General features: G+C 41.4%; 1 protein-coding gene across 1 annotated transcript in view; it reads right to left on the reverse strand.

Annotated features, from left to right (window-relative positions):
- Positions 1–25,480, reverse strand: part of ACOXL (acyl-CoA oxidase like) — a 298,517-nt gene that overhangs the window by 256,675 nt on the left and 16,362 nt on the right. Inside the window, exons 2-4 of the mRNA XM_075267702.1 lie at positions 22,155–22,251; positions 17,718–17,801; positions 6,375–6,461 (exon numbers count right to left, since the gene is read on the reverse strand). Of these exons, the coding sequence (XP_075123803.1) occupies positions 6,375–6,461; positions 17,718–17,801; positions 22,155–22,251 (268 nt within the window). The remainder of the gene's footprint in view (positions 1–6,374; positions 6,462–17,717; positions 17,802–22,154; positions 22,252–25,480) is intronic.

Below are 25,480 nucleotides of genomic sequence, written 5' to 3' on the forward strand. Positions count from 1 at the left end.
GAAATCTGCTGTCAAAATCCGCCCCTTTGTTCACGTGTGAACTAGCCCTAACAGTGATGCAAGTAATGGGTGATTGGTGGAAAGCTTGCACTACTGTAACTGAAGGACCTGCGTGTGACATCAGACGTCACGTGACTAGGGAGGCGTGTCTTAGTGTTCCGGCCAGAAGATGAAGGGATGTGCCGTCTAAAGGTACTCAGAGGGGTGGGGAATGTGAGATGCAGGGTGGAGAGTGTAAGTTTCTGTGTGTGTATGTGTCTGTCTGTGTGTCTCTCAGCAGTGGCGTAACTAGGAATGGCGGGGCCCCGTGGCGAACTTTTGACATGGGGCCCCCCCGACACCGAAGATCTCGACCGAGTCCCTCCTACGCATTCCTGCGCGCTCTATTATGTCCCATAGTGGCCCCTGCACACAGTATTATACCCAATAGTGGCCCCTGCACACAGTATTATGTCCCATAGTGGCCCCTGCACACAGTATTATGTCCCATAGTGGCCCCTGCACACAGTATTATATCCCTTAGTGGCCCCTGCACACAGTATTATGTCCCATAGTGGCCCCTGCACACAGTATTATACCCAATAGTGGCCCCTGCACACAGTATTATACCCAATAGTGGCCCCTGCACACAGTATTATGTCCCTTAGTGGCCCCTACAGGACTAAATACTGTCACCGCTGACCGCTATACCAGGACAAATTGTGGATAAAAAAAAATCTGGTCATGTGCATTACAATTTAGTAACTCCATGTGCCTCATATATTAATAGCAGTTAACCCTATCATGTCCCTCACATTAAGCCTTGTGTACCTCACATAAGAGTTACTGATATGTGAGAGACATGGAGGTAATAATAAAGTATCTTCATTACTATTACCCCCAAATGTCTCACATATCAGTAACTCTTATGGTGAGGCAAACAGGGGTTAATGTGAGGGAGATGATGGGGTTAACTGCTATTACTATGAGGCACATGGAGTTACTAAAACACAAGTAATCCCCCCAAATGCCTGATAGTAACAAGTAACCCCAGTACGTACCTGTGTATCTTCAGTTTCATTTTCCTGGAGCAGCTTCTTCCTCTTCTCTTCTGTGCAGGACGGAAGGGATAAGCCCCGCCTCCTCCTCTCATTGGTGGGCAGAGGACAGCAGAGAAAGGGAGGGGGGAGAGAGGGAGATCTTCCTGAAGCGCTGACAGGAGCCAGAGCTGCAGCTCCTGTCTCAGCCGTTGCTGCAGCTTCGGGGCCCCCTGTTGGTGGAAAGTATTCCACCAACAGGGGGCCCCGATCATTATACTCGGGGGTCCGAAAAGACCTCCGAGCATAATGATAGCAGCTGTCACCGGGCCCCTAATGTCCCGGGCCCTGTGGCAGCTGCTACCGCTGCGATGGTGGTAGTTACGCCACTGTCTCTCAGTAACCTAGGGCCACAGATGGAAGGGGAACATGAAATGGGGCAGAGATGAGGGGGACATGAAAATGGGGGCAGATGGAGGGGGGACATAAAATGAGGCAGATGAAGGGAGATGCATGCAGTTCTTTAGCAAAAAAGCACCATGTAAACCCAGTCTAAAAAAAGCACTGTATAAACCTGGCGGCATAATACACCTGGAAGTCATTGGTGGTTAAGATCTAAAGTGGAGACAGATTGGGATCGTCAATATGTGACTATGACAACACTGCACTGTCACAGAAACACAGATTAAATGATGTCAGAATTTATTCCTGAAGGTCAAAATGAATTAAAGAGCTCCATGTAATTTATGCCTAAACTGGTCTACCCTGTTGGCACAAACCCAAAAGACGAAATCTGCCTACACACTGGACAGGACACCCCCAGGGTCAAGAGTTAAAATGTAATGTCTTTGCTGCGTCTTTCTTTTTGTAGAGTGGAAATTTGAAATCATACATAATGTCCTCATGGGAAAGTCTAGTCTAAATAAAACACAGTTACCAAAAAATACTTAATGAAGAAACATTTATTCAAGTGATATAGTATGCAATGAGTGCCATCTTGTGGCCAAAAATTGGAAGTGAATGTAAAACCTGGAAATAACGCTTATGTGAAAGACTTTGAAACTTTGAAAACAGTTCAGTGAAAATTGCTTTTATAGGTATAAATCTGTTTAGTGTATATATAAGGAACACTCAAGGCCAATTTGCATTTTGCCTAGTGCAAGGTCTGTAGAAATAAATCAGAAAGAAGTAAATAACCCCCTAGAAGATAAGAGGGATGAAGTCTACAATATTGGTTTTAAGCACTGTTGGTGAATATGTGGCTTTAGGCTGAGGCCCCACATTGTGGAAATGCAGCTTTTTTTGTTGCAGATTTTGCTGCGATTTTTTTTTTGAGCCAAAGAAGTGCTTACAAAATCAATGGGAAATATATAGAAAATCACATGGACAGGAAAGTAGATTGTGAACTACTTTCCTGTCCGCATGATCCTAGCGGAAATCTGGTGGCAAGCACCCCATTATAGTCTATAGAGTCCGTGTGGTTTTACTGCACACCGCTTGCAGTTGCGCTCGGTATTCCGTTCGGGGGGGGCCCTCATGCGGACTCCCCCGGACAGAATACCAACGCAGATGTGAACGAGGCCTTAGGCAGTTTAGTGCTATCTCACTATTCCATATTTTAGTGGTTTGGGATGATCAGGCATTGTCACATGTCTGATTTTATACTTCATATCTTTGGATAATGTCTCTTTTATATGCATATTGGATTAAAAGGTAAGATTTCGATATCTGCTGAGCAATGCATGGCACAGCAATTCAAAGAACATCAAAAAGAGTATGTCAGTGTCATGCAATGGTCCCTTAGGCCCTGTAGTAGGAATAACATATTATATCCATTTTGTCTGGAATGTTACTTCAAAAATCACCTATGGTTTGGGGGACCCTTAATATTGCATTAGCATACTGCTATTAAAAAAAACCTGAGGATCCAGAAACAATGCACCGAAATCTGTAGTGAATCCGGTGCATAAGGACCGACCATTAAAATGACCCTGTCAATCAGTTCTGGCTCCTACAAACTTGTACCACAGCTAAACAAAATCTGGGGAAATAAGTTTGCTATCATAAAGCATGCATACCTGAGAAAGACAACTTTTTATTCATTCATGCTTCACATGCCAATGAATCACCAAGTATCCAATGTAACCTGGTACCTCTGCGACCCACATACATTCCACTGGTGCGCAGAGAACCGGCGGTTACCCGTACTGTGAAGATTTGGTCAGAGGGAAGTGTCGAGTCTCTAAGGGACTGCTTTGATATAACTTTATGGGAAGTGTTTCAAGACTCATTTCCAGAGGACATTGAGGGACTCACACACTGCATAACGGACTACATTAATTTCTGCGTGGACAGCACGGTACCAACTAGAAAGGTGAGGTGTTTCTCCAATTACAAACCTTGGATCAACTCTGAGATTAAAACTCTCCTCAAGGAAAAAAAGAGAATTTTTAGGTCTGGGGACAAAAATGGCATGGGGGCGGTTCAGAAACAGCTAAGACAATTGATCAGAGAAGAGAAAGCCAACTACAGGCGGAAGATGGAGCTACAGATGGGGGAGGGTAGAATCTCTGAGGTGTGGGACAGCCTTAAGGCAATTTCAGGACACAAGGAAAAGACAGGGCACCGAACAGTAGGGGACAGGAAGTGGCTTAACGAGCTTAATCTATTCTTCAATAGATTCAACTCCAAGCAAATGCTCCCTCCACCAGCATGTCAGCCAACCGCCCTCCCCTCACACACCAAGACCCAACCCCCACCGAACTGCGGTCAACTGCAATCTGACTATCTGATCCTGCAGGAGTCTCAGGTGTGTAAGGAAATGAAGAATATTAGAGCGAACAAAGCGGGGGGACCTGATGGTATAAGCGCAAGAGTTCTTAAAATGTGCAGTGACCAGCTGTGTGGTATTATAACACACATGTACAATATGAGCCTGAAGCTGGGAGTAGTACCTCAACTGTGGAAAACATCTTGCATGGTACCAGTCCCAAAGAAACCCAACCCGATGGGCTACAATGACTACCGACCTGTAGCACTGACATCACACCTGATGAAGGTCCTAGAGAGACTGGTCCTGACACACCTACGCCCCCTAGTGAGCTCCGCTCTGGACCCCCTCCAGTTTGCCTACCGGCCAGGCATTGGGGTAGATGATGCCATCATCCACCTTCTTCATAGAGCTCTCTCTCACCTGGAGAAACCCGGGAACACTGTGAGAATAATGTTCTTTGATTTCTCTAGTGCTTTCAACACCATTCAGCCAGGGCTACTGAGGGAGAAGCTGAACCTTGGTGGTGTGGACCATCACCTGTCCAACTGGATCCTAGACTACCTGACAAACCGCCCTCAGTATGTGAGAGCCCAGGACTGTGTGTCCGACACTGTGATCTGTAGAACGGGGGCACCACAAGGTACAGTTCTTGCCCCATTCCTCTTCACACTGTACACTGCTGACTTCAGGCACAACTCATCCAGCTGTTACTTACAGAAGTACTCCGATGACTCTGCTATAGTCGGCCTTATCACTGATGGCGACGATAGGGAATACAGAGACTTAAACCGGGACTTTGTTGAATGGTGCCAGCAGAACCAGCTCAGGATTAATGCTGGGAAGACCAAGGAGATGGTGGTGGACTTTAGTAAACGGAGAGGTGCTCCGACCCCGGTGGAGATCCAAGGAACATGTATTGAGATAGTCAGGACCTATAAGTACCTGGGCGTGCTCCTCAACAATAAACTAGACTGGGCTGATCACTTGGAGGCGCTGCACAAAAAGGGCCACAGCAGACTCTACCTGCTCAGGAGGCTGAGGGCCTTCGGAGTCCGGGGGACACTTCTTAGGGCCTTCTTCAACTCTGTGGTTGCCTCAGCCATCTTTTTCGGTGTGGCCTGCTGGGGAAGCAGTATATCAACAAGGGACAGAAATAGACTTGACAGGCTGATCAGGAGGGCCAGCTCTGTCCTGGGGAGCCCCCTGGACCCAGTACAGGTGGTGGATGACAGAAGGATACTGTCCGTGGTGACCTCCATGCGGGAGAACAAATCCCACCCATGTATGGGACCCTGATGGGACTTGGCAGCACTGTAAGCGACCGTCTGCTTCACCCCAAGTGTGAGAAGGAGCGCTATCGCAGGTCCTTCCTTCCAACCGCGACCAGGCTGTATAATCTACATCAGACCAAACGAATATCACTCCGCACAGAGAACTAAATGATTATGACGATGACCATGAGGTCTTCCTCTTTCTCTTCTGTTTTTTTTCCTTAGCTGCCATGGACTCCTAGTATATCTTCTCTTCTCAGCTTATCTGTGTCTACGTCTGTAATATATTACTCTGTATTATCCTGTATCTGTATTACCATGCTGCTGTAACACGCTGAAATTTCCCCAATGTGGGACTATTAAAAGGATTATCTAAATTCCATTATGTGTAAAGTGTCCTCAGTTATCGAAGGCAACCCTTCCAAATTCCCTTTGCTCTTGACATCTCCTGCATCAATAGGCATTCTGTCCATGAGCCATAAATCAGGAGTGGAGGGGTTTTGTAGGGGTTGAGCCAAGAACTCAAGAAACTTGGCATGTAAAGGAACAACACCCAGTAAACCGTGAATGAGGCTAGGGCCTATGTGGCATAAACAGTCCCTGCAAAGTGGATGGAATTCTAGCAAATCCCATCCAAACACTGTGGGAAAATACGCACAACAGACATGCTGTGTTTTCCAAAAACGGTGCAGTTTTGGAAATCGCAGAATGTCAACTATACCTAGGAAACCTCTGCAGACCTTGTGTGAAAAGCGCTGTGCTATGTAGGACTGTGGCATGAAGCTAAGGCCCCACAGGACGACCCACAACAATAAAGCGCTGTGGAAAAAAACATGGCGGCAATGTATCACGGTTCTTCCCGCAGCACTTTAAACAGAAAGTTCACTGAGTTTTCCTCCACGTACTTTCTGTTACAATTATATCCATGAGGAAACCGCCGGTGTGTCCGTAAATATAATTGACATGCTGCGATTTCCAAAACCGCTCTGGTTTTGGAAATCGCAACGTGTCCACGCTGCGGTTTTTAACACAAAGTTGGCATGGGATTCATAAGAAGACTTTTCCCGCGGTGTTTCCGCCATGGGCAAAACAAGGTGTTTCCAACCCGTGGGACCCGGCCAAAAACCTTATTTTCTAATGTATGTTTTGTTTATGACAGCAGACATAAGGATTTCTGAATTTGTTTCACCAGAATTTCGAGTTTGGTGGGCAGGGGGAAGAGGACCGAAAACCGATGACAGGACCACTGTAAATCCAAATGGTTTTTTTAGCTTTAGTTTTTATCTTAAGTCTGTAGACATCAGGAGTTCATACCTTTAAGGGAACAAACCATTTCTGGATATGTTCTGGGCTGCCAAGATTCATCACTGCTCCTCCAAATAACCAGCAGATGACTCCACACTAAAATACACAATAAAAATAGCAAACTGTTATATTTTTAACAAAAAAAAATATATATATATATATATGAGACTGTCATTTTGTATATTTATTTTTTATTTTCTAAAAATAATTTTTTCGATTTCAGTATTCCATTCAATTACTATTGAGGAAGAAGTTAAGTCTCCCAGAAGAAGGCTGTGTAGCGGCCGAAACATGCATTGGGTTGGCAGCCTGCCCATAGTGATCCTGTCACCTAGTCCCCTCTACAGCACGGGTAAGAGACTCTCATCCACGAGACTCTCATCCACTTTGGACTCTAGTTGATTTACAGTTCACAGATCCTGATCACTCGCTGTATAGGCACACATGATACTTTTAGAGTTGGGTGTCCTCAGGATGCGGTTAGGATCTTTTTGACATACATTTCTCATCATTTCCTGCTAAGTTTATCACTATGACAATATGTTAACACTGATGTATGGTGGCTAGGGTATTGCTTTAACAATTGTGTTATTTTTCTCCTGTTGGATCAATCACCACTTTTTTCTTGTATACTTACCCTTGGCTTAATACTTTTTGCTGTGGTGACCTAATATATGGATCTCTTTGTTGGGTCGGCTGCTTGTTGTATACAGTATTATGGTTCGTCCTATGTGTTTCTAGTATGTTTTTAATATTGTATTAGTCAATAAAATTTTTATTTTTTATTGATATTTAGGACTCTTGTGATATATTTCTCATATATGCTGAGTGTCATACCTATTTGGTCTTTTTAGACTCGTTTAGTTTAGCTGTCATATGGTAAGGACACGTTTTTGTTATAGAGGGCTTTACTATCTGGAGAGTATTTACATATCCGTACTCTCGGGGGGTGCTATGTTTGTGTTGTATTTACAGTCCTATGAAAAAGTTTGGGCACCCCTATTAACCTTAATCATTTTTAGTTCTAAATATTTTGGTATTTGCAACAGCCATTTCAGTTTGATATATCTAATAACTGATGGACACAGTAATATTTCAGGATTGAAATGAGGTTTATTGTACTAACAGAAAATGCGCAATATGCATTAAACCAAAATTTGACCGGTGCAAAAGTATGGGCACCTTAACAGAAAAGTGACATTAATATTTAGTAGATCCTCCTTTTGCAAAGATAACAGCCTCTAGTCGCTTCCTGTAGCTTTTAATCAGTTCCTGGATCCTGGATAAAGGTATTTTGGACAAACAATTCAAGTTCAGTTAAGTTAGATGGTCGCCGAGCATGGACAGCCCGCTTCAAATCATCCCACAGATGTTCAATGATATTCAGGTCTGGGGACTGGGATGGCCATTCCAGAACATTGTAATTGTTCCTCTGCATGAATGCCTGAGGATTTGGAGCGGTGTTTTGGATCATTGTCTTGCTGAAATATCCATCCCCGGCGTAACTTCAACTTCGTCACTGATTCTTGAACATTATTCTCAAGAATCTGCTGATACTGAGTGGAATCCATGCGACCCTCAACTTTAACAAGATTCCCGATGCCGGCATTGGCCACACAGCCCCAAAGCATGATGGAACCTCCACCAAATTTTACAGTGGGTAGCATGTGTTTTTCTTGGAATGCTGTTTCTTTTTGGACGCCATGCATAACGCCTTTTTTTTATAACCAAACAACTCAATTTTTGTTTCCAAAATGAAGCTGCCTTGTCCAAATGTGCTTTTTCATACCTCAGGCAACTCTATTTGTGGCGTACGTGCAGAAACGGCTTCTTTCTCATCACTCTCCCATACAGCTTCTATTTGTGCAAAGTGCGCTGTATAGTTGACCGATGCACAGTGACACCATCTGCAGCAAGATGATGCTGCAGCTCTTTGGAGGTGGTCTGTGGATTGTCCTTGACTGTTCTCACCATTCTTCTTCTCTGCCTTTCTGATATTTTTCTTGGCCTGCCACTTCTGGGCTTAACAAGAACTGTCCCTGTGGTCTTCCATTTCCTTACTATGTTCCTCACAGTGGAAACTGACAGGTTAAATCTCTGAGACAACTTTTTGTATCCTTCCCCTGAACAACTATGTTGAACAATCTTTGTTTTCAGATCATTTGAGAGTTGTTTTGAGTAGCCCATGATGCCACTCTTCAGAGGAGATTCAAATAGGAGATCAACTTGCAATTGGCCACCTTAAATACCTTTTCTTATGATTGGATACATCTGGCTATGAAGTTCAAAGCTCACTGAGGTTACAAAACCAATTTTGTGCTTCAGTAAGTCAGTAAAAAGTAGTTAGGGGAATTCAAATCAATAAAATGATAAGGGTGCCCATACTTTTGCACCAGTCAAATTTTGGTTTAATGCATATTGCACATTATCTGTTAGTACAATAAACCTCATTTCAATCCTGAAATATTACTGTGTCCATCAGTTATTAGATATATCAAACTGAAATGGCTGTTGCAAACGCCAAAATATTTAGAACAAAAAATGATTAAGATTAATAGGGGTGCCCAAACTTTTTCATAGGACTGTATGTATTGAGGAAGAAGCAATGAAATAAAATACAACAATACGTAAGGAAATTTCTTAGGAAGCGTTCACACTACCATCAGTGTCAGACAGGTAGTGTCCGCTCCTAGTGTCCATTCAAAATCTCGCATGGACATTAGGAGCGAACACTAGTTGGGTCCGTGACACTTGTCATTCACTTAAATGGCGATCAGGTGCGTTCTTTTGCACTTCGTGCCTGTCCTTCACTGTCCGCTTGTAAAGATGTCCAACTTTTCAAACGGACAGAAAAAACCTACATGATCACCATTTAAGTGAATGACAAGTGTCACGGACACAGCTAGTGTCCTCTCCTAATGTCCGTGCGAGATTTTGAACGGACACTAGGAGCGGACACTACCTGTCGTACACTGATGGTAGTGTGAACGCCCCCTTATTATCATTTTATGAAAGAAAATAAATGTGCTATGTTTTTAAATCCAAAAAATATTTAAAAAAAATAAAAAAGCAGAGGGTCTGAACTCTTTCATGTCCTCAGAGATGTGTAGTATTACATATGGCTACATGACCCCCACATATTACATTGTTGTACCCAGGATACACCACGTTCTGTCATACATGTGGGCATATTTTGCTGTTTGGACAGAAAGCATGGTAAAGAAGAAAAGAAAGGCTGGCGTTAGAGAGGGGCAAACTGCACAACCACCCAGGGCCCTGAAACACAAAGGGGCCCCCAGTGGGTACCTGATGTTTCAATTGGTACTTCCTATCATGAGAACACCACTTTCAAGTGAAGATGAGTCCTCAGGACTCTGATACAGTTAAAACCTGTCACCTATGACAGAGCTTGAAGATATATTCTCCATGCTGTTATACTATCAAGCTACAGTATAGTGCGCACCTTAAATCTTGACTCAGGCTGTGCAATAACGTCACTGCCTCACACAGCCTGAGCTGGACCTCTTCTGGATCAGGAAAGACTTCATCAGCTTCAGTCATCATGGGATCAGATAAGGTGAGTATAAGATTTTTTAATTTTTTTTGAGAACAGAGGGGAATTAAAGCTGAAAAGGGGTGTTGTAACTAATAAGAGGAACTATAATAAGGGGGCACTAGAACTAAATAAAGGGGAAACTATAACAAGGGGAAAAGGGGGGACTAGAATTAAAAAAGTGGCACTATAATAAGGAAAAATAATAAGGAGCACCATAATAAGGGGGGGGGGGACTAATAAGGTGGCACCATAATAAGGGGAAGTAATAAGGTGACACTGTAAATAAGGGGAAATTAGAACTAATAAGAGGCTCTATAATAAGGAGGAACTAGAACTAGTAAAGGGGCACCATATTATTATTATTATTTATATAGCACCATTAATTCCATGGTGTTTTACATAATAAGGGAGAACTAATAAGGGGCACTTATAATGAGGGGCAACTAGAACTAATAAGGGTGCACTATAACAAAAAAAGGTTCTATAGCTGATAAGGGGTACAAGATTTAATTGTTGCTACAGTAATCTATGAGGAGACACTTTTACCTATTAGGTGGTACAAAGTAGATCATTATTATTTTGTGCAGACACTACAAACGTCTGTATTGCTTGCAGGAGAAAAAAGGAGTGTTGTTAACAATAATAAATAATAATAATAATAATAATAATAATAATAATAATAATAATATCCCTTTTCTGCCCCAAAGCAGTAAGAATCAATTTTTTGCCCCCACATAATAATAATGCCCACCTGTATTATTTTGTAAAGGGCACAAAGGTGGGCATTATTACTTTGCAGGGGCATGACAGTGGGAATTATTACTATGGGAATCATTACTTTGTAGGGGCACAGAGGTGAGCTTTAATACCATGGGAGGCATTACTAAATCATTATTACAATTATATACTCAAATTTTATTAAAAGTGTGTGGTCACAATTATTCTATTGAGTACCAAAGTTGACACTATTAGTGTGGTGTATTTCTACCATCTGCAGCACAACTAATGTTTTGTGCACTATCTGGCATTATATGTTATAAGGGGCAACAGAGCATCTGTGTAGAAAAGTTATCTGTCACTATATTGTGGAAATATTGGTTTTTGTACAGTGGCAGTAACAGTATGGTGGTATTATTAAGGCTACGTTCGAACTAGCATTCTCCGTTCGGGGTTTCCCTCCGCAAATTCGTATTTTTGGGTAGAAACCTGGTGGACCCCATTGTAGTCTATGTGGTCTGGGGGTTGAGCAAGTAACTGCTTTTTAGCAAATTAGGTTTCCATTCTTCAGGTCCCCAAGCAGACCCAATGAGCGGAAAGCTGAACGATAGTGTGAGCTTAGTGTCAGTCACTATATTATTATTATTGTTGTTGTTTATTTATATAGCACCATTAATTCCACCCTTTACATTTGAGGGTTGTTAAATATTATATATTTACAATATTCTCTAGCAGACATGGGGTTAACACTCTACTGACATCATAGTCTTATATTTTGGGTGCATGGGTGCGGTTAGAGTAGACCATTTTAGAAATCTCCTTACATAGCTACAAGATGGAAGGTAACACCCACTCTCATGAATATAAATGAGTAAGAAATACACATGTCTGGGTCTGTCTTTGGGAAGACCAGGGGAAGACCAGGAGGTCTGTCTTTGGGAACACCAGGGTGGGTGGTCCAGGCAGATGGACATCCATGGACGTCGTAACCAGCCCAAGTCCACCAACCAGATGACAAGCATGAACCAAGCTGTAACTACAAGATATCCAGATGATTTAACTTCTCTGAAGATGTAAGCTATTGACAATTGACTGATATTTGTGTTATTTTGGACATTTTCCCTGTTCCTGTGTTTTCCTTCAAGATATTAATAAACCTCTACACTGATTTATAACAAGCTGACTTCTTCCTATCGTGGACAAGGCCAGGTCCGGATATTTAACAGTGGACACAAGTCTCACCGGCAAATACAAGATATTTAACAAGGGTTTACATACGGTACATAAAATATACAAAACAAATATAATACTAACCTTGACTAAATTGGCACAGTGGGATAGAGGGCCCTGCCCGCAAGGGCTTACAATCTATCAGGGAAGAGGGATAGAGACAGAAGGTAATGATAATGGTTGTCGTCATTGTGTTGCAGTATTATTTTGGGCCTTGTATAGAGGTATTATTGGTAGCATTAGTGCATAATGTGCTTTGTTCCATGACAATATGGACATAACTTTTACATATGTCTTTTAAGATCCATCAAGTACCCTAATGCTAGAAATCTATTCAGCAACACTGCAAAGTGTGTACCAAATGAACGTGTTTGTTTTGCTGGAACAATATGTGAGAATTTGGAGCCCCACTTTCAATTTTGCCCAGGGCCATACTTTGTCTAAAACCGGCTTTGGTACCTGTAAATTGGAATTCCCTAAAAAGAGGCCCCATTTTAAAAAGTATACCCTTTAAGGAATTTATGAAGAGGTGTAGTGAACATTAGTTTTCCAGAAATGAATATGCAACTAGCGTTTGGGTTTCCTTATTCCGGTCCACATAGGAACACAAAACACAGAGACCCTGTTTGCTTACAAAGCGATTACGCGTGGAAACTTGCAGACCCCATAGATTATAATGGGGTCTGGCAGGTCTCTGTCCTTTTAGGACTTTTCTCTTTACCAAATTTAAACAGATTCTGTGGCAGAGTCTCCTACACTCCAACGCAAGTATGATTCCAACCTTAGGCGAAGTTCACACTTGTGCCACTTTCAGCCCACCATGATTCCTCCTATATCCCAGGAAAAACAGCTTGGGGATGGCTTGCTGGCAGTAGTTTTAAAAACCCATTCATTTCAAAGGGTTTTTAAAGCAAACCGCCAATGTCCGTATGCAGCCTCGCTGCCTTAAAATCATTTTTTTTGCATGGACACAAAGTCGGACAAGCAGGACTTTGTGTCCATGAAAAAAAAAAAAAACGGTTTCACGGAAGAGAGGCTGTATACGGACACCGGAAGTTTGCTTTAAAAACCCATTGAAATGAATGGGTTTTTAAACTGACCACCGGCAAGCCGTCCCCAAGCTATTATTCCTAGGATTTAGGCGGAATCATGGCGGGCAGATAGCGGCGCAAGTGTGAATGCTATATTAGTTGTGTGGAGTACATCAAATCCCACACTATTTTCCCATTAGCTCCAGTAACTGGGGGGGGGAGGTCTGGTGTCTTTTTTCTTATAAGCTCTAAACATAGGGTGTACCCTGATGTATGTTATTGCACAATAATGTAGGTAGGTCATGTCGCAGCCAGTTTTGTCATCACAGTTTTTTTTCTTAATTTTTAGGTGATATGTCTAAGGGAGGGCTTGTTTTTTGCAGGATGAGATATACTTTTTAATTACACCATTTTGGGGTGCATATAACTTATTGACTACATTTTATTAACTCTTCTTATGTGAGATTTTAAAAAAGGATTCAAATTTGACATTGATTTTTAAAATTTACATTTTTTGCTTTTCAATGTACACCATAAATAATATGTTACATATATTCTATGGGTTGGTACTAGTGTTGAGCGAGAAGTATTTGATCTAATACTTCGCCGGCATAGGAATGCGTGTAATCGGCCGAACACCAAGGGGTTAAACGCATCGTGTGTTGAGCCGATTATACGCATTCCTATGCCGGCGAGGTAGTCGATCAAATACTACTCGCTCAACGCTAGTTGGTACGAATACATTGATGCCTAATTTATGTTGCTCTTTTACGCGTAGTTAATTTTCCAGACTAAAATTCCATTCAGAGAAAAAAAATCAACTATTTTTGCATCACTATTTTCTGAGCGGCAAAACATTTTTATTTTTCTGTTGACAGCGCAGGTTAAGGTTAATTTTTTTTGCATGAGCTGTGCTTTTTATTGGTACCATTTCAGAGTTCACGACTTTTTGACCACTTTTGTATTGCATATTTTTTGAAGCAACATGGCAAAAAATTATCTCCAGAATGTTTTTGCACCTTGTTTTGTTCTTTGCAAAGTTCACGGTGCAGGTTAAGTAATATTTTTAGGAGATGAGCAAACACTATTCAAAACAGCCGTTTTGAATAGCACGCTCCCATAGAAATGAATGGACGTAGCCGGCACGTGGGGCGGTTAAGATGCCGGCTGCCGGCAAAGTCTGCATGCCGCTTCCATTCATTTCTATGGGAGCGTGCTATTCGAAACGGCTGCTTCGAATAGTGTTCGCTCATCTTTAAATATTTTAGTTCTATTGAACAAGTTGTTATAGAAGTAGCAATACCATATACATACATTTTTTTATTTAATTTTACCTTTTTTTTACATAATCAAGCATTTTATAGGAAAAAAAAAGGATTTTGGAGGGATTTATTTATTTATTTAACACTGTAGAATTATTTATTTTAACTTCTTGTACATTTTTCTTATCCCAATAGAAAATTGAACCACTGATCTTCTGATTGCTGCTTCAGCAGTATACGCTGCAATACACATGTGATTACGGTAAGTGGGTTATCCAGGGTACAACAGCTGCATATTTATTTCTGGAAAATAAATATGCAGCACTCATGGGTAACAAATGTTCACTAAGTTCCTTGATAAATTCCTTACAGTTTGTAGTTACCAAGATGGGGTTAAGGGGGCATTCACACGTTGTAACATGGCGCTGATTCTGGTACAATAACTCGCTCAAGAATCAGCGCTGCAAAAAAGAATCCCATTTGAAATCAATGGGTTAAAAAGCCTCCCATTGATTTCCAAGTGTTACGCGCGTTAAACGGAACCCATTGAAGTTAATGGGATTCTGTTTTGCAGCACTGATTCTTACGCGAGTTATCGTGGCAGAATCAATGCCACGTTACAACGTGTGAATGCCCCCTAAAGCTTAGGGGATTCCATTTTACTGGCAGTTCAAGAGCTCTGCAAACATTGTTAAGTATTCCATGTATAGCCATGTCCTACACGTAACCATAAACTGCTGCTTGAGCACACAACAAAGCGAAAAAGTTGCACATTCTCGGTAAAAAAGGCTTTAGAGATGTGCTGTGAGACAGAGCTTTGACAGACACCCGTGCACCGGCTTTGGACTTTACCATGACCCAGTCTGACAGTGTTAAGAAAGATCGCATTGGAGAAGACAGCGAAGTGGGCAATATGGCACTGACGCTGGATACACTAAGGGCAAATATCCTGACATTGTTTTTCGTCTGGAAAAGTTTGCACACGCCAGCAACTGGGACACCCACTTGTTCTTAGTAATATCATGTAATTTTATATATGTGGCTTATATTGCTTAATATTTTTCTTTGCTTTGGATAACAATATTGTAGATGGTCGATCGAGAAAACAATAAAGCTGTAGATAGATTAGCAAACTTAGGCTAGACTGTCTTAAATTATGACAGTTTTTTTTTGTTTTTAACATTAAAGTTTATTGAAGGATTTTGTGAATTTTTTACAGAAAGTGGGGGGGGAACGGGGGAGGGGGAAGAGAAAGAAATGGGGAAGAAGCAATAATGCATAACTATAGAATAGAAGGGGGAGGGTAGAGGAGTGGGGGGGAGAGGGGAGGAAACAAAAGCCCTGACGCAGCTGAGCCAAAATGTCAAGGAATACAATACCAACAGATTTCAAACCGTTAATAACACAAAACATAAGACGCGAAGACAACAGAGAGAGATGAGGAATGGATTTAAGAAGGACCAGAAGGGAAGAGTCAGCGGAGTAATAAAAGTAGTTCCAGAGTATCCAAGTCTGCTGGTGAGCCCCTGTGTCAGGACGGAGTTGAGCCATCAGGTCTTCCATAGAACGCAGGTGTAGAAACTCCTTTAGCCAGGAGAGGAGCGTAGGGGGGATTTGAGATTTCCACAGCTTGGGGATGACCGACCTAGCCGCTACAAGCATAAAGCCTATAAGTCTACGGGTGGGCTTCCTAAATTCGCGGGAGAAGATGGAGAGGAGCAGGGGAGCGGGAGCATCCTCCAGATCTACTCCCATGACCTGGTGAATCACCTCTCTAATCCCAGACCAAAAAGGGAGGGGACATCCCCACCAGATGTGAGCCATCGTGCCCCGACCGGAGAGACACCACCAACACCTGTCAGATGTGGACGGATAGAATTCATGAAGGAGAGTGGGAACTCTATACCATCTTGAGAGTATTTTATAAGTAGTCTCCTGAGCCCTACAGGAGATGGAAAATTTGTGACAGGCTTGGAAGGCAGATGACCACGCACCTGGTGGAAAATTATGCCAGATTTATCAAATTGTATTATGCTGTTTGATAAATCTGCCATATTCTTAGTCTAGTCTAACTTTATACGTCCCATTAGTTGGCTTAGTATATACCATAAAATGTGCCAAAATCTTGGCACATATTTGCACCACAGTGTCACACATCTGTCTCTTTATCTTCACAGGCAGGATTACGATAACAGGTGACATCTCTATTATAAAGCTGGGGGCACAAAATCTACCAATCCTAATAGACGATGAAGACAGCTCACCTCTTTCCTAATTCTGCACAATGAGTATAGCACATGTCAAAGAACACACCAACAACACACTCCCACACACTCAAAAGGTTGTCTGAGGTTTCCTAAGTCCATATAACTGCTGTAAATCTCTAAACTCCAGTTCAAAGTTTAGAATAACAGCTTTCTAATAACAGAATTGTAATGTAGCTTTGGACAATAAAAAAGGCTCTAAACATAAAACCATTAAGATAAGTAATAATAAGTAACTATATCTACTGTATGCACAGAATATTAGTTGATGAAATGGACAATTTTAATCCAAAATGGTCATTAGTTGGGTGAGATTTAATAAAGAATGCTCATTTTTGCTGGAGGAAGCCAATTGTTAAAATTTTTCCCTAATTGTTACTATTTGACATTTCTATGAAACACAAGCGCGCAAACTCTCACACGCTGTATACGTGCCAGATCACGCGGCATGTTATATCATGTGAATGTGCCCATACCCTGTTTTTACACATTCACGGATCCCTCAATAGAATCAAATCTATGAGGGATCCATAAAAACTGGTGCCCCTCTCAAGAAAAAGGCTGTGGTGGGGGCAACACAGTGGATCAGTGGTTAGCAGTGCAGCCTTGCAGCGCTGGAGTCCTGGGTTCAAATCCCGCCAGGAATAACATCTGCAATGAGTTTGTATTTTCTCCCCGTGTTTGCATGGATTTCCTCCCATACTACAAAGACATACTGATAGGGAAAAATGTACATGTTACGCTAGGTTCACACCTGCGTTCTACTCTCCGTGATGTGCTTTCCGTCTTCTGCATGCCAGAAGACGGAAAGCACAGACCGGGTCTGGCGGTGAGCGAAACCGGATTTTTTAATCCAGACATAGAGTACTGCATGTCCGACTCTGCGTCTGGATTTTTAAAAAAACGGTTTCGCGGCGGAGAGCGCAAAACGCTCACCGCCGCTCACGGCCGGACATCTTTCTCACCCATTCAAATGAATGGGTGAGAAAGACTCCTGCAGGTTTCCGTCTCCTGCTCTGTTTTATGCAGGAAACGGAAACCTGCATTACGGAGAGGACAACGCAGATGTGAACGAGCCCTTAAACAGCCATTTTCTATCACGGTCATGAGAATGTAGCTTTCACCTACTTCTGTATAACCCGTATGGCAATATTATAGTTAAATGATCAAAGTTTCAGGGAATCATAATGAATGATAACTACTTGTCAAGTGGTAAATAACATTACAAAGTCTAAATTACCTAAAGTGCTATGTTGTGCCATTAGATTATGATATTTTGTATGTACTTTTACCTTTACTCCAGTGGTCATATCAGCTGTACAAAGGACTTCTCCCATTATCATACTTTTGTTGACAAAGTTCTTCTTTTTATCTATCTATCAAAAGTAATCAAAGCAACAGATTGTAAGTATGTGACCTATAAACCTGTTATACTTTATAAATACAGAATACAAATTGCACAAAAAAAATAACATGTACTTGTAGACAATTAAAAGTTAAACATTTTTGCAATTATAAATAATTTTAAATTTTGCAGAGATTTACAGATTTTCTGGAACCATCTTCATGGTGATAGTTTTAGTCTTGATAGATGCCGAGGGTTCCGACCATGAATACAGGAACATTCTGTGTCTTCTCTTTGGTGGCCAGTATATCAGGCAGAGCCAGTAAAAGGATAATGGAGTCACAATATGGTAATCATGGCTGGTTTTCTGACCCAAAAATAGAAAGTTCCTGCATTTATGGTCATATCCATTGTCAACCTATCAAGACAACAGACTGTCTCCACTAAGATAGTTACAGAAAATTTTTAAAACGCTTCAAAATGTTTAACTATTCATATTTGCAAAAATATTTCACTTTTAATTATCTACATATTTAAATATGGTTATGTTTGTGGGAAAAACTTCAATATAACATAATGTACTACATATTCTCTGCAGATTATCTGGCAACCAGTGTTGGAAATGCAGACTACTGTTGGCCTCCTCCCCAGAAGAGCCATTACCATGCATCAACAGCATATGTTATTACTAGCTTTTAATTAATATCTTGTCACACAGTCTTAGCCACCCCCCATACCCACCCCCCTTCCTATATAAAAGGAGTGCTTGTCACTAACATGGACACTGTAGCGCTATTTACAGCTGACTGCTGACTGTACTCCCTGGAAGCCTTTCTTAAATGCCAACAGACAGGAATGTAACTAGCAAGGACTGTACCCCATAGCAAACTTTTGACTTGGATCCCACACACAACATAGTGCCCCCTTTCCTGGCCCCCAAATGGTATAACACCCCATTTACATACACTATAATGTCCCACAGTGGCCCCTTCACACAGTATAATGTCCCATAGTGGCCCGTGCACACAGTATAATGGCCCATAGTGGGCCCTGCACACAGTATAATGGCCCATAGTGGCCCCTTCACACACTATAAAGTCCCACAGCGTCCTCTCCATACATTATAATGTCCCATAAAGGCCTCTCCAAACAGTATAATGTGCTAAAGTGGCCGGTCCACACACTTTAATGTCCCATAGCGGCTCCTCTACACTATGTAATGTCCTGTAGTGGCTTACACACAATATAATGTCCCTTAGTACCTTCACAAGGTATAGTGTCGATAGTAGCCCCTCCACACAGTATAATGTCCCAAAGTGACCTTTCCACACAGTATAATGTCCCATAGTGGCTCCTACGGTATTCAGTGCTAATATTCCAAAAAAATTTCTGGTTTACCACCCATTAACTATTACTATATTCTAGGGTCTCTTCAGGCATAAAAAACAATCTTACTTACCTCTCCGGACCTCTGATGTAACTCCTTGCTGTCTTCGGCACTTCTGACTGACGTCATAGATGTGAATTACGTTGGTGTCATCATGTGTCATGACGCCAGCCTGACCCATGTGACATCTGTAATGTCATTGAAGAGGCCCAAAGAAAGCAGGGAGTTGAGGTGAAGCTCAGGAGAAGTGAATACGACTGTTTTAAAAAAAAATTTTTACCTCCCCTGGGCCTCTGATCATTATACTTTGGAGCCTGAAAAGACCCCAAACTATAATAGCAGATTCAGTTCGGACAAAGCCACCAGACAAACTTGCTCTCCCAACAAATACCAAGCATCGCAGGCCTACTTACTGGTCCCCACTCTTGCCATGGCCACCTCTACTTCCCCATCAGCTCTCCAGGGGGCCTATATCACGTGGCTATCAGCAACTTGATAATGCACACACAGGGCCCCCTGGAGAGCTGAACGGGAAGCAGATGTGGCTATGGACAGAAGGGGAACCAGTAAGTAAATCGGGCCCATTACCTGCTGGAGTAACTCCAGCAGATATCAGCTTATTTAAAAAAAAAAAAAAAAAAAAGGGGGTAAGGCGTTGGCTCAGTGGTTAGCACTGCAGCCTTGCAGTGCTGGAGTCCTGGGTTTGAATCCCACCAGGAACAACATCTGCAAGGAATTTGTATGTTCTTCCCGTGTTTGCGTGGATTTCCTCCCATTCTGCAAAGACATACTGATAGGGGAAAAAAAAAAAGTACATTGTGATCCCTGTATGGGACTCACAATCTACATTTAAAAAAAAAAAAAAGTAGCAGGTGCCCACTAAGGTGGCGAGCCCTCTAGCAGCTGCTATAGAGTTAATTCTGCCACTACCAACAGAATACTGTATTCTGACAGACGTGAGTAAAATACAATAATTTCTTTAAAGGTTAACTAAAGTTTGATAAGACTTTTGATTTTCTGGTAGCATTTGTGTCATATATAAATTGTGTATTGTACTTTATGAAATTGTTATTACATTATTTTATTTTTTACTCCTTACAGTAAAATCCTGCATTTCTTTATTCTTTCTGTTGCTACTGTATTAATTGCTGTACCCTGTTTCTCGCTGTGTATGGTGTACATTTTTGTGTGTAATGCAGGGAAAATACAGGGACAAGAGGGGGGTAATTTCAAACAGATGCGTCTCAGGCATTCTAAAGCTGGGTTCACATGGTGCTTTGATGCTAAAGAACTGAGCGGTTTGTAATTGCAGTAATGTGTAGCACATGTTATTATGTATCTCGCCCGTATGTTAATAACCAGTACACCATTTCAGTTTAACAGTTGTTACATGAATAGTAACTACTCATTACTGCAATTAGAACCGTCACACAGTTTTTCAGCAAAAAACCACAGTGTGACCCCAGTCTAAGGCCAAGGCCCCACATAGCATTCCCGCAGCAAAAAAGTGCTGCAGGAAAAAATGGGACTGTGGCTTACACTGACTGCAGAGTGCGACTTCTTCCCCACGATGACGTAAGTAATCAGCGCCTGCAGTCAGAAGGAGGAGGATGCCCGGCTGCTCTTCATGGAGAAATATCCCCATAGTAATGTACCATCACTCGGTTCAAGTGTCTAGGTGCTGCAGAAAAGGCCTCTTGTAGCCATATCACCAACGGTAAGAAATTTCTGGCACTCAAAGTTGACTTCCAAATATGATAAAATTATTGTGTCCTCAATTATAAGCATCCACCAAAAAAAAAAACATGGACCTTCATCAGCACATAAGTGGTTTCCCAGGAGCAGAGACAGCTCTTCATGGGACTTCAGGTACGTATAATACTGTGTGTGGGAAGGGCTTCTGTGGAGCATATAATACTGTGTGGTGGGCCTACTGTAAAGTATATTATACTGAGTGGGGGCAACTGTGGAGCTTATAATACTGTCTGGGGCCACTGTGGAGAATATAATACTCGAACATTCACAAAAAAGTATGTCCAGCAACTACTGAATAAAATATAACTTTTACTTTATCAAAAAATAAAAAGGAAACCTCTTACATGCTCCAGGAACAAGACAGAGGAAAAATATCAGCTTACGCGTTTCGGGACATGTTGTTGCGTCCCTTAGTCATAGTGCTATGACTAAGGGACGCAACAACATGTCCCGAAATGCGTAAGCTGATATTTTTCCTCTGTCTTGTTCCTGGAGCATGTAAGAGGTTTCCTTTTTATTTTTTGATAAAGTAAAAGTTATATTTTATTCAATGGTTGCTGAACATACTTTTTTGTGAATGTTCGAATACTGTTGACCCCATGCAGTCGGGGTTTTGTCTGTTGCAATCGGATCTACAACTGAGTCGGATGTAGCAGTTATCTTTTGTATATTAGAATATAATACTGTCTGTGCAGCATATAATACTGGGGGTTACTCGGGGCACATTGTACTGTGTGGGTGCGCCTTCACTATCTATATAACACAGTATCTGTTTCATAGCAGACATGATTTTAGTACAGGCTGTAATGACATTGCACGGTCACCATAAAACAGATCCTATGAAATTTAAATAGTGAACATTAATTGTTCAAAAGTACCAAATTCAGAGACCTTTACTTTTCAGTACAAAGTTGTCTGTATTATCAGAAGTTCTGTAAAGCCCTATTCACACAATTGTAATTTGTGAGTCCATAACTATCCGCAACTGTGGATCCGCACAGTGTTAAGGTTAAATTGCCGTGTTGGCACTTTGCGATAATTTAGTGGGTTTTGGGTTGCAGTTTGGGCACTCAGTCATCACTGGTGTAGGAGATCAATGACGGGACTATCATTTCTTTTTTTTCTCTATTCTTGTTTGCTTATTTATGCCGCTTGGACTTACTATTTTTTATTAAACAATACTGCGCAGACACCCCGTTAAAGTTAACACTGTTTTTTTTTCAGAAACTTTTAGTCTCTTACCATTTCATTAAATGCACGCTGTACTTGTGGCAGGCTCATGACAAATTTCACTCTTTCCATAGTAAGGTCTCTAATCTCATCCAGACTGAGGTCATATCTGTAAAGGTCACACAAATTAACAGCCTTTGAAATACATTCTTGAACTAATTTGTACACACTTTTATGTAGGTTATTTTTTACTAACAGATAAAATTGTCCAGCCAAGACGAGAAAACAACTAAGCTTTGCTTGCTTCCACTAACTTGGCTTTTCATCAAAACCAAAAATAAATGAACTTTTACCCTAGATGTGTCAGAATATATTTTGTAAATAATGCACTCCAGATGATGATCTAGAAAAGGGCTATAAAAATAAATTTGGCTCCAAGAGAAGGGTAGATAATAGAAATCTAATGCTAGCAAACACCAACCGAACTATAGGGATTTTCATAAAATAAACTTCTAGTAACATACATGAACAATACATCTTGTGAAATACAAAAAGTACAAAACCTAGAACATTCATTCACTTTAAAGAGTAACTAAACTTTCAGACAACTTTTGATTTTCTGGCAGTATTTGTGTTATTAATAAATTTTATAATATACTTTAGTAACAAATTTTGGATCCTTTCTATGAAATCATGTCTTTTTTTCATCTTCCTTGCTTCTGTATTGAGAGATGTTTCTGTATCTCAATGAATTTTACTGTGTATAGAGTATGGGCTTGGAGTACGGATGGGGAGGGTCACTTCAGACAGTTATATATAGGAAATTTGCTTATTGTGTGATATGAAAAAGGACATTATGGTTACAGCGCTGTCTAAATTATTTCCAGAGATATCACTGGTTGAAAACACAGTTGGGAACAATGGCGTAACTACCGCGGTAGCGGCTGCCACAGGGCCCGGGACATTAGGGGGCCTGACGACAGCCGCTACCACTGCGTTTTTTTGTTTTTTTTTTAAATAGGCCATTACCAGCTGGAGTAACTCCAACCAGTAACAGGCCCCATTTACTGACCTCTCCTGGCTCTGGGCAGGTGCATAGAGCCAGGGTTAGGTAAGTAACAGTATTTTTTATGTTTGTATCTCCCCCATTGGATCTAGATTATTATACTCTGGGGTCTAAAAAGACCCCAGAGTATAATAATTGTTCATGGGTTTCCACAGTGGGACATAATAGTGTGTGTGCAGGGGCCATTATGGAGAATAATACTGTGTGCAGGGGCCATTATGGAGAATAATACTGTGTGTGCATGCAGAGGGATATCGGTCGATCGAGGTCTTCGGCGTCGGTCTGGGGGGGCCCCATGACAAAAGTTCGCCACGGTTCCTAGTTACGTCACTGGTTGGGATTAGGATATTTATATGTAGCTGTACGAGATACATATAAAAATCCCAATCCTGACTGTGTTTTTAAACAGTTATATCTCTCAAAATAATTTAGATATATAAAATAATTTAGCTAAACGTAGTGTCACATGATAGAGAGAATCTCCTCTTTCATATGACACTAAAAGCAAGGTTGTACATTGTTTGAGATAACTGTTTGAAGTGACCTTCCCCTCATTTTCTCTACATGTTACACAGCCCCATACTCCATACACAGTAACATTCAGGGAGAGGCAGAAACAGCTCTCCATACAGAAATAATGGATAGAATGAACAAATGCAGGATTTTACAGAAAGGATCCAAAGTGTTGTTATTAAAGTATATTATAAAATGAATTAATGACACAAATATTGCCAGAGAATCAAAAGTTGTCTGAAAGTTTAGTTACACTTTAAGCAGTAACTATAGTTAATTTTTTCCCATAAATTTGATACATTTTAATAAGATAAAAAACATTGTAAACCTAAACACCTAACAAAGAATGTCTCTTCTTCAACTTATCAATTTCCTCTCATCCCCCCCTCCCCATTCTAACTACTGCCTCTCAAATCACTGACAAAATCTATACACAGGAGTCTGGACACTGACTAGGATCACACTAGCATTCGAGTTTCCTGATTTTCAGGTCCGCTTGGGGACGCGAAAAATGGAAACCCAATCCACTTAAAAAGCGGTTACCAGCAAAAACCTGGGACCCCATAGACTATAATGTGGTCGGCCGGGTTTTTGCCCAGTTTTCACCAGAGCTTGCTGGACTTTTCTCTCCACATTTTTCACAAAAAAACGGGGAATGGAATACCCGAACAAAGATCAAGCACTAATGTGAACTTAGACTGAGAGATGAGGTTACAGTTCAAACCCATAAACTCTACTAAAGAAGAGGTGGAGGAGGAGAAGGCAGCTGCAGAAAGAGAGAGACGCAGATGCTGCAGCCTCTACTATATGGCCAAATGCGGGATTCAGAGCCAAAATGCTCAGCACTACTATATAATGTTCTCCACGCTGCTGTTGCCTCTGAGCATATGCTATAGAGATATAGGGGAGCAGGATCTCCTCTCCTTTTTGCATGTTTTGTACGAGAAGCTTTGTTTGTACCTTCTACCTATCTTCCTATTCTTTACCACTAGATGGTGACAAACACCGCTATGCTAATACTTTTCCCACCAGAGAAATGATTGAACTTCCTGTAGGGTAAACCTTGCAATTTGTAACTTTTGACATTCTGTACTTATATCAGGGTGAATAGTCATCTTGTTCAATCTTTATTATGAACGGCAGATTTCACTATGGCAAAACAGCGATTTTGGGTGCCCATATCAAATAACTAAAGATCTCCAAGTTGTTCTCTGACTTTGAAGGAATACAAGTGAACGGGGTTACATTGTGAAACCAAGTTTGGTGCTGAACAATTTTTCAGCCTCTGCAAACTTATGATTGTACATTTTAGCTGTTACCTAAAACTGAATGAATAGTGCACACTCTAGTGTACATATGAACAGTATACAGTCTTATTTCTTGCAATTAAGAGTCTAAATAGCAGCCAAGTGCTGCTAATCAAATGCCGTTGATTAATTGATCTTCAGCAAGTGTGACCACCTTTATAAAGGAAAACTATTTGGCAGTTTGCTCATGTGTAGCATTCAGGAAAAAGTAAAACACAATGTTAAAAGGATTCTACCATTAAAACACTTTTTTTTTCTGGTTGACACATAGGCTATTCTTCTCCTGCCTTTAGATGTCTTCTCCGCATCGCCATTCCGTAGAAATCTTGGTTTTCGTCGGTATGCAAATGAGTTCTCTCACAGCACTGGGGGCGTCCCCAATGCTGTGAGAGAACCCTCCAGCGCCGTCTCCATCTTTTTCAGGAACGTCCTCTTCACGCGTCTTCTTCTGGTGCAGGCAGTGAAACTTGTAGGCCGACTGCGCATGCCCGCGGCCAAAAGAAAAATGGCTG

Source organism: Leptodactylus fuscus, chromosome 3 (assembly GCF_031893055.1).
Source record: "Leptodactylus fuscus isolate aLepFus1 chromosome 3, aLepFus1.hap2, whole genome shotgun sequence".
In the NCBI taxonomy this organism is placed as follows: domain Eukaryota; kingdom Metazoa; phylum Chordata; class Amphibia; order Anura; family Leptodactylidae; genus Leptodactylus; species Leptodactylus fuscus.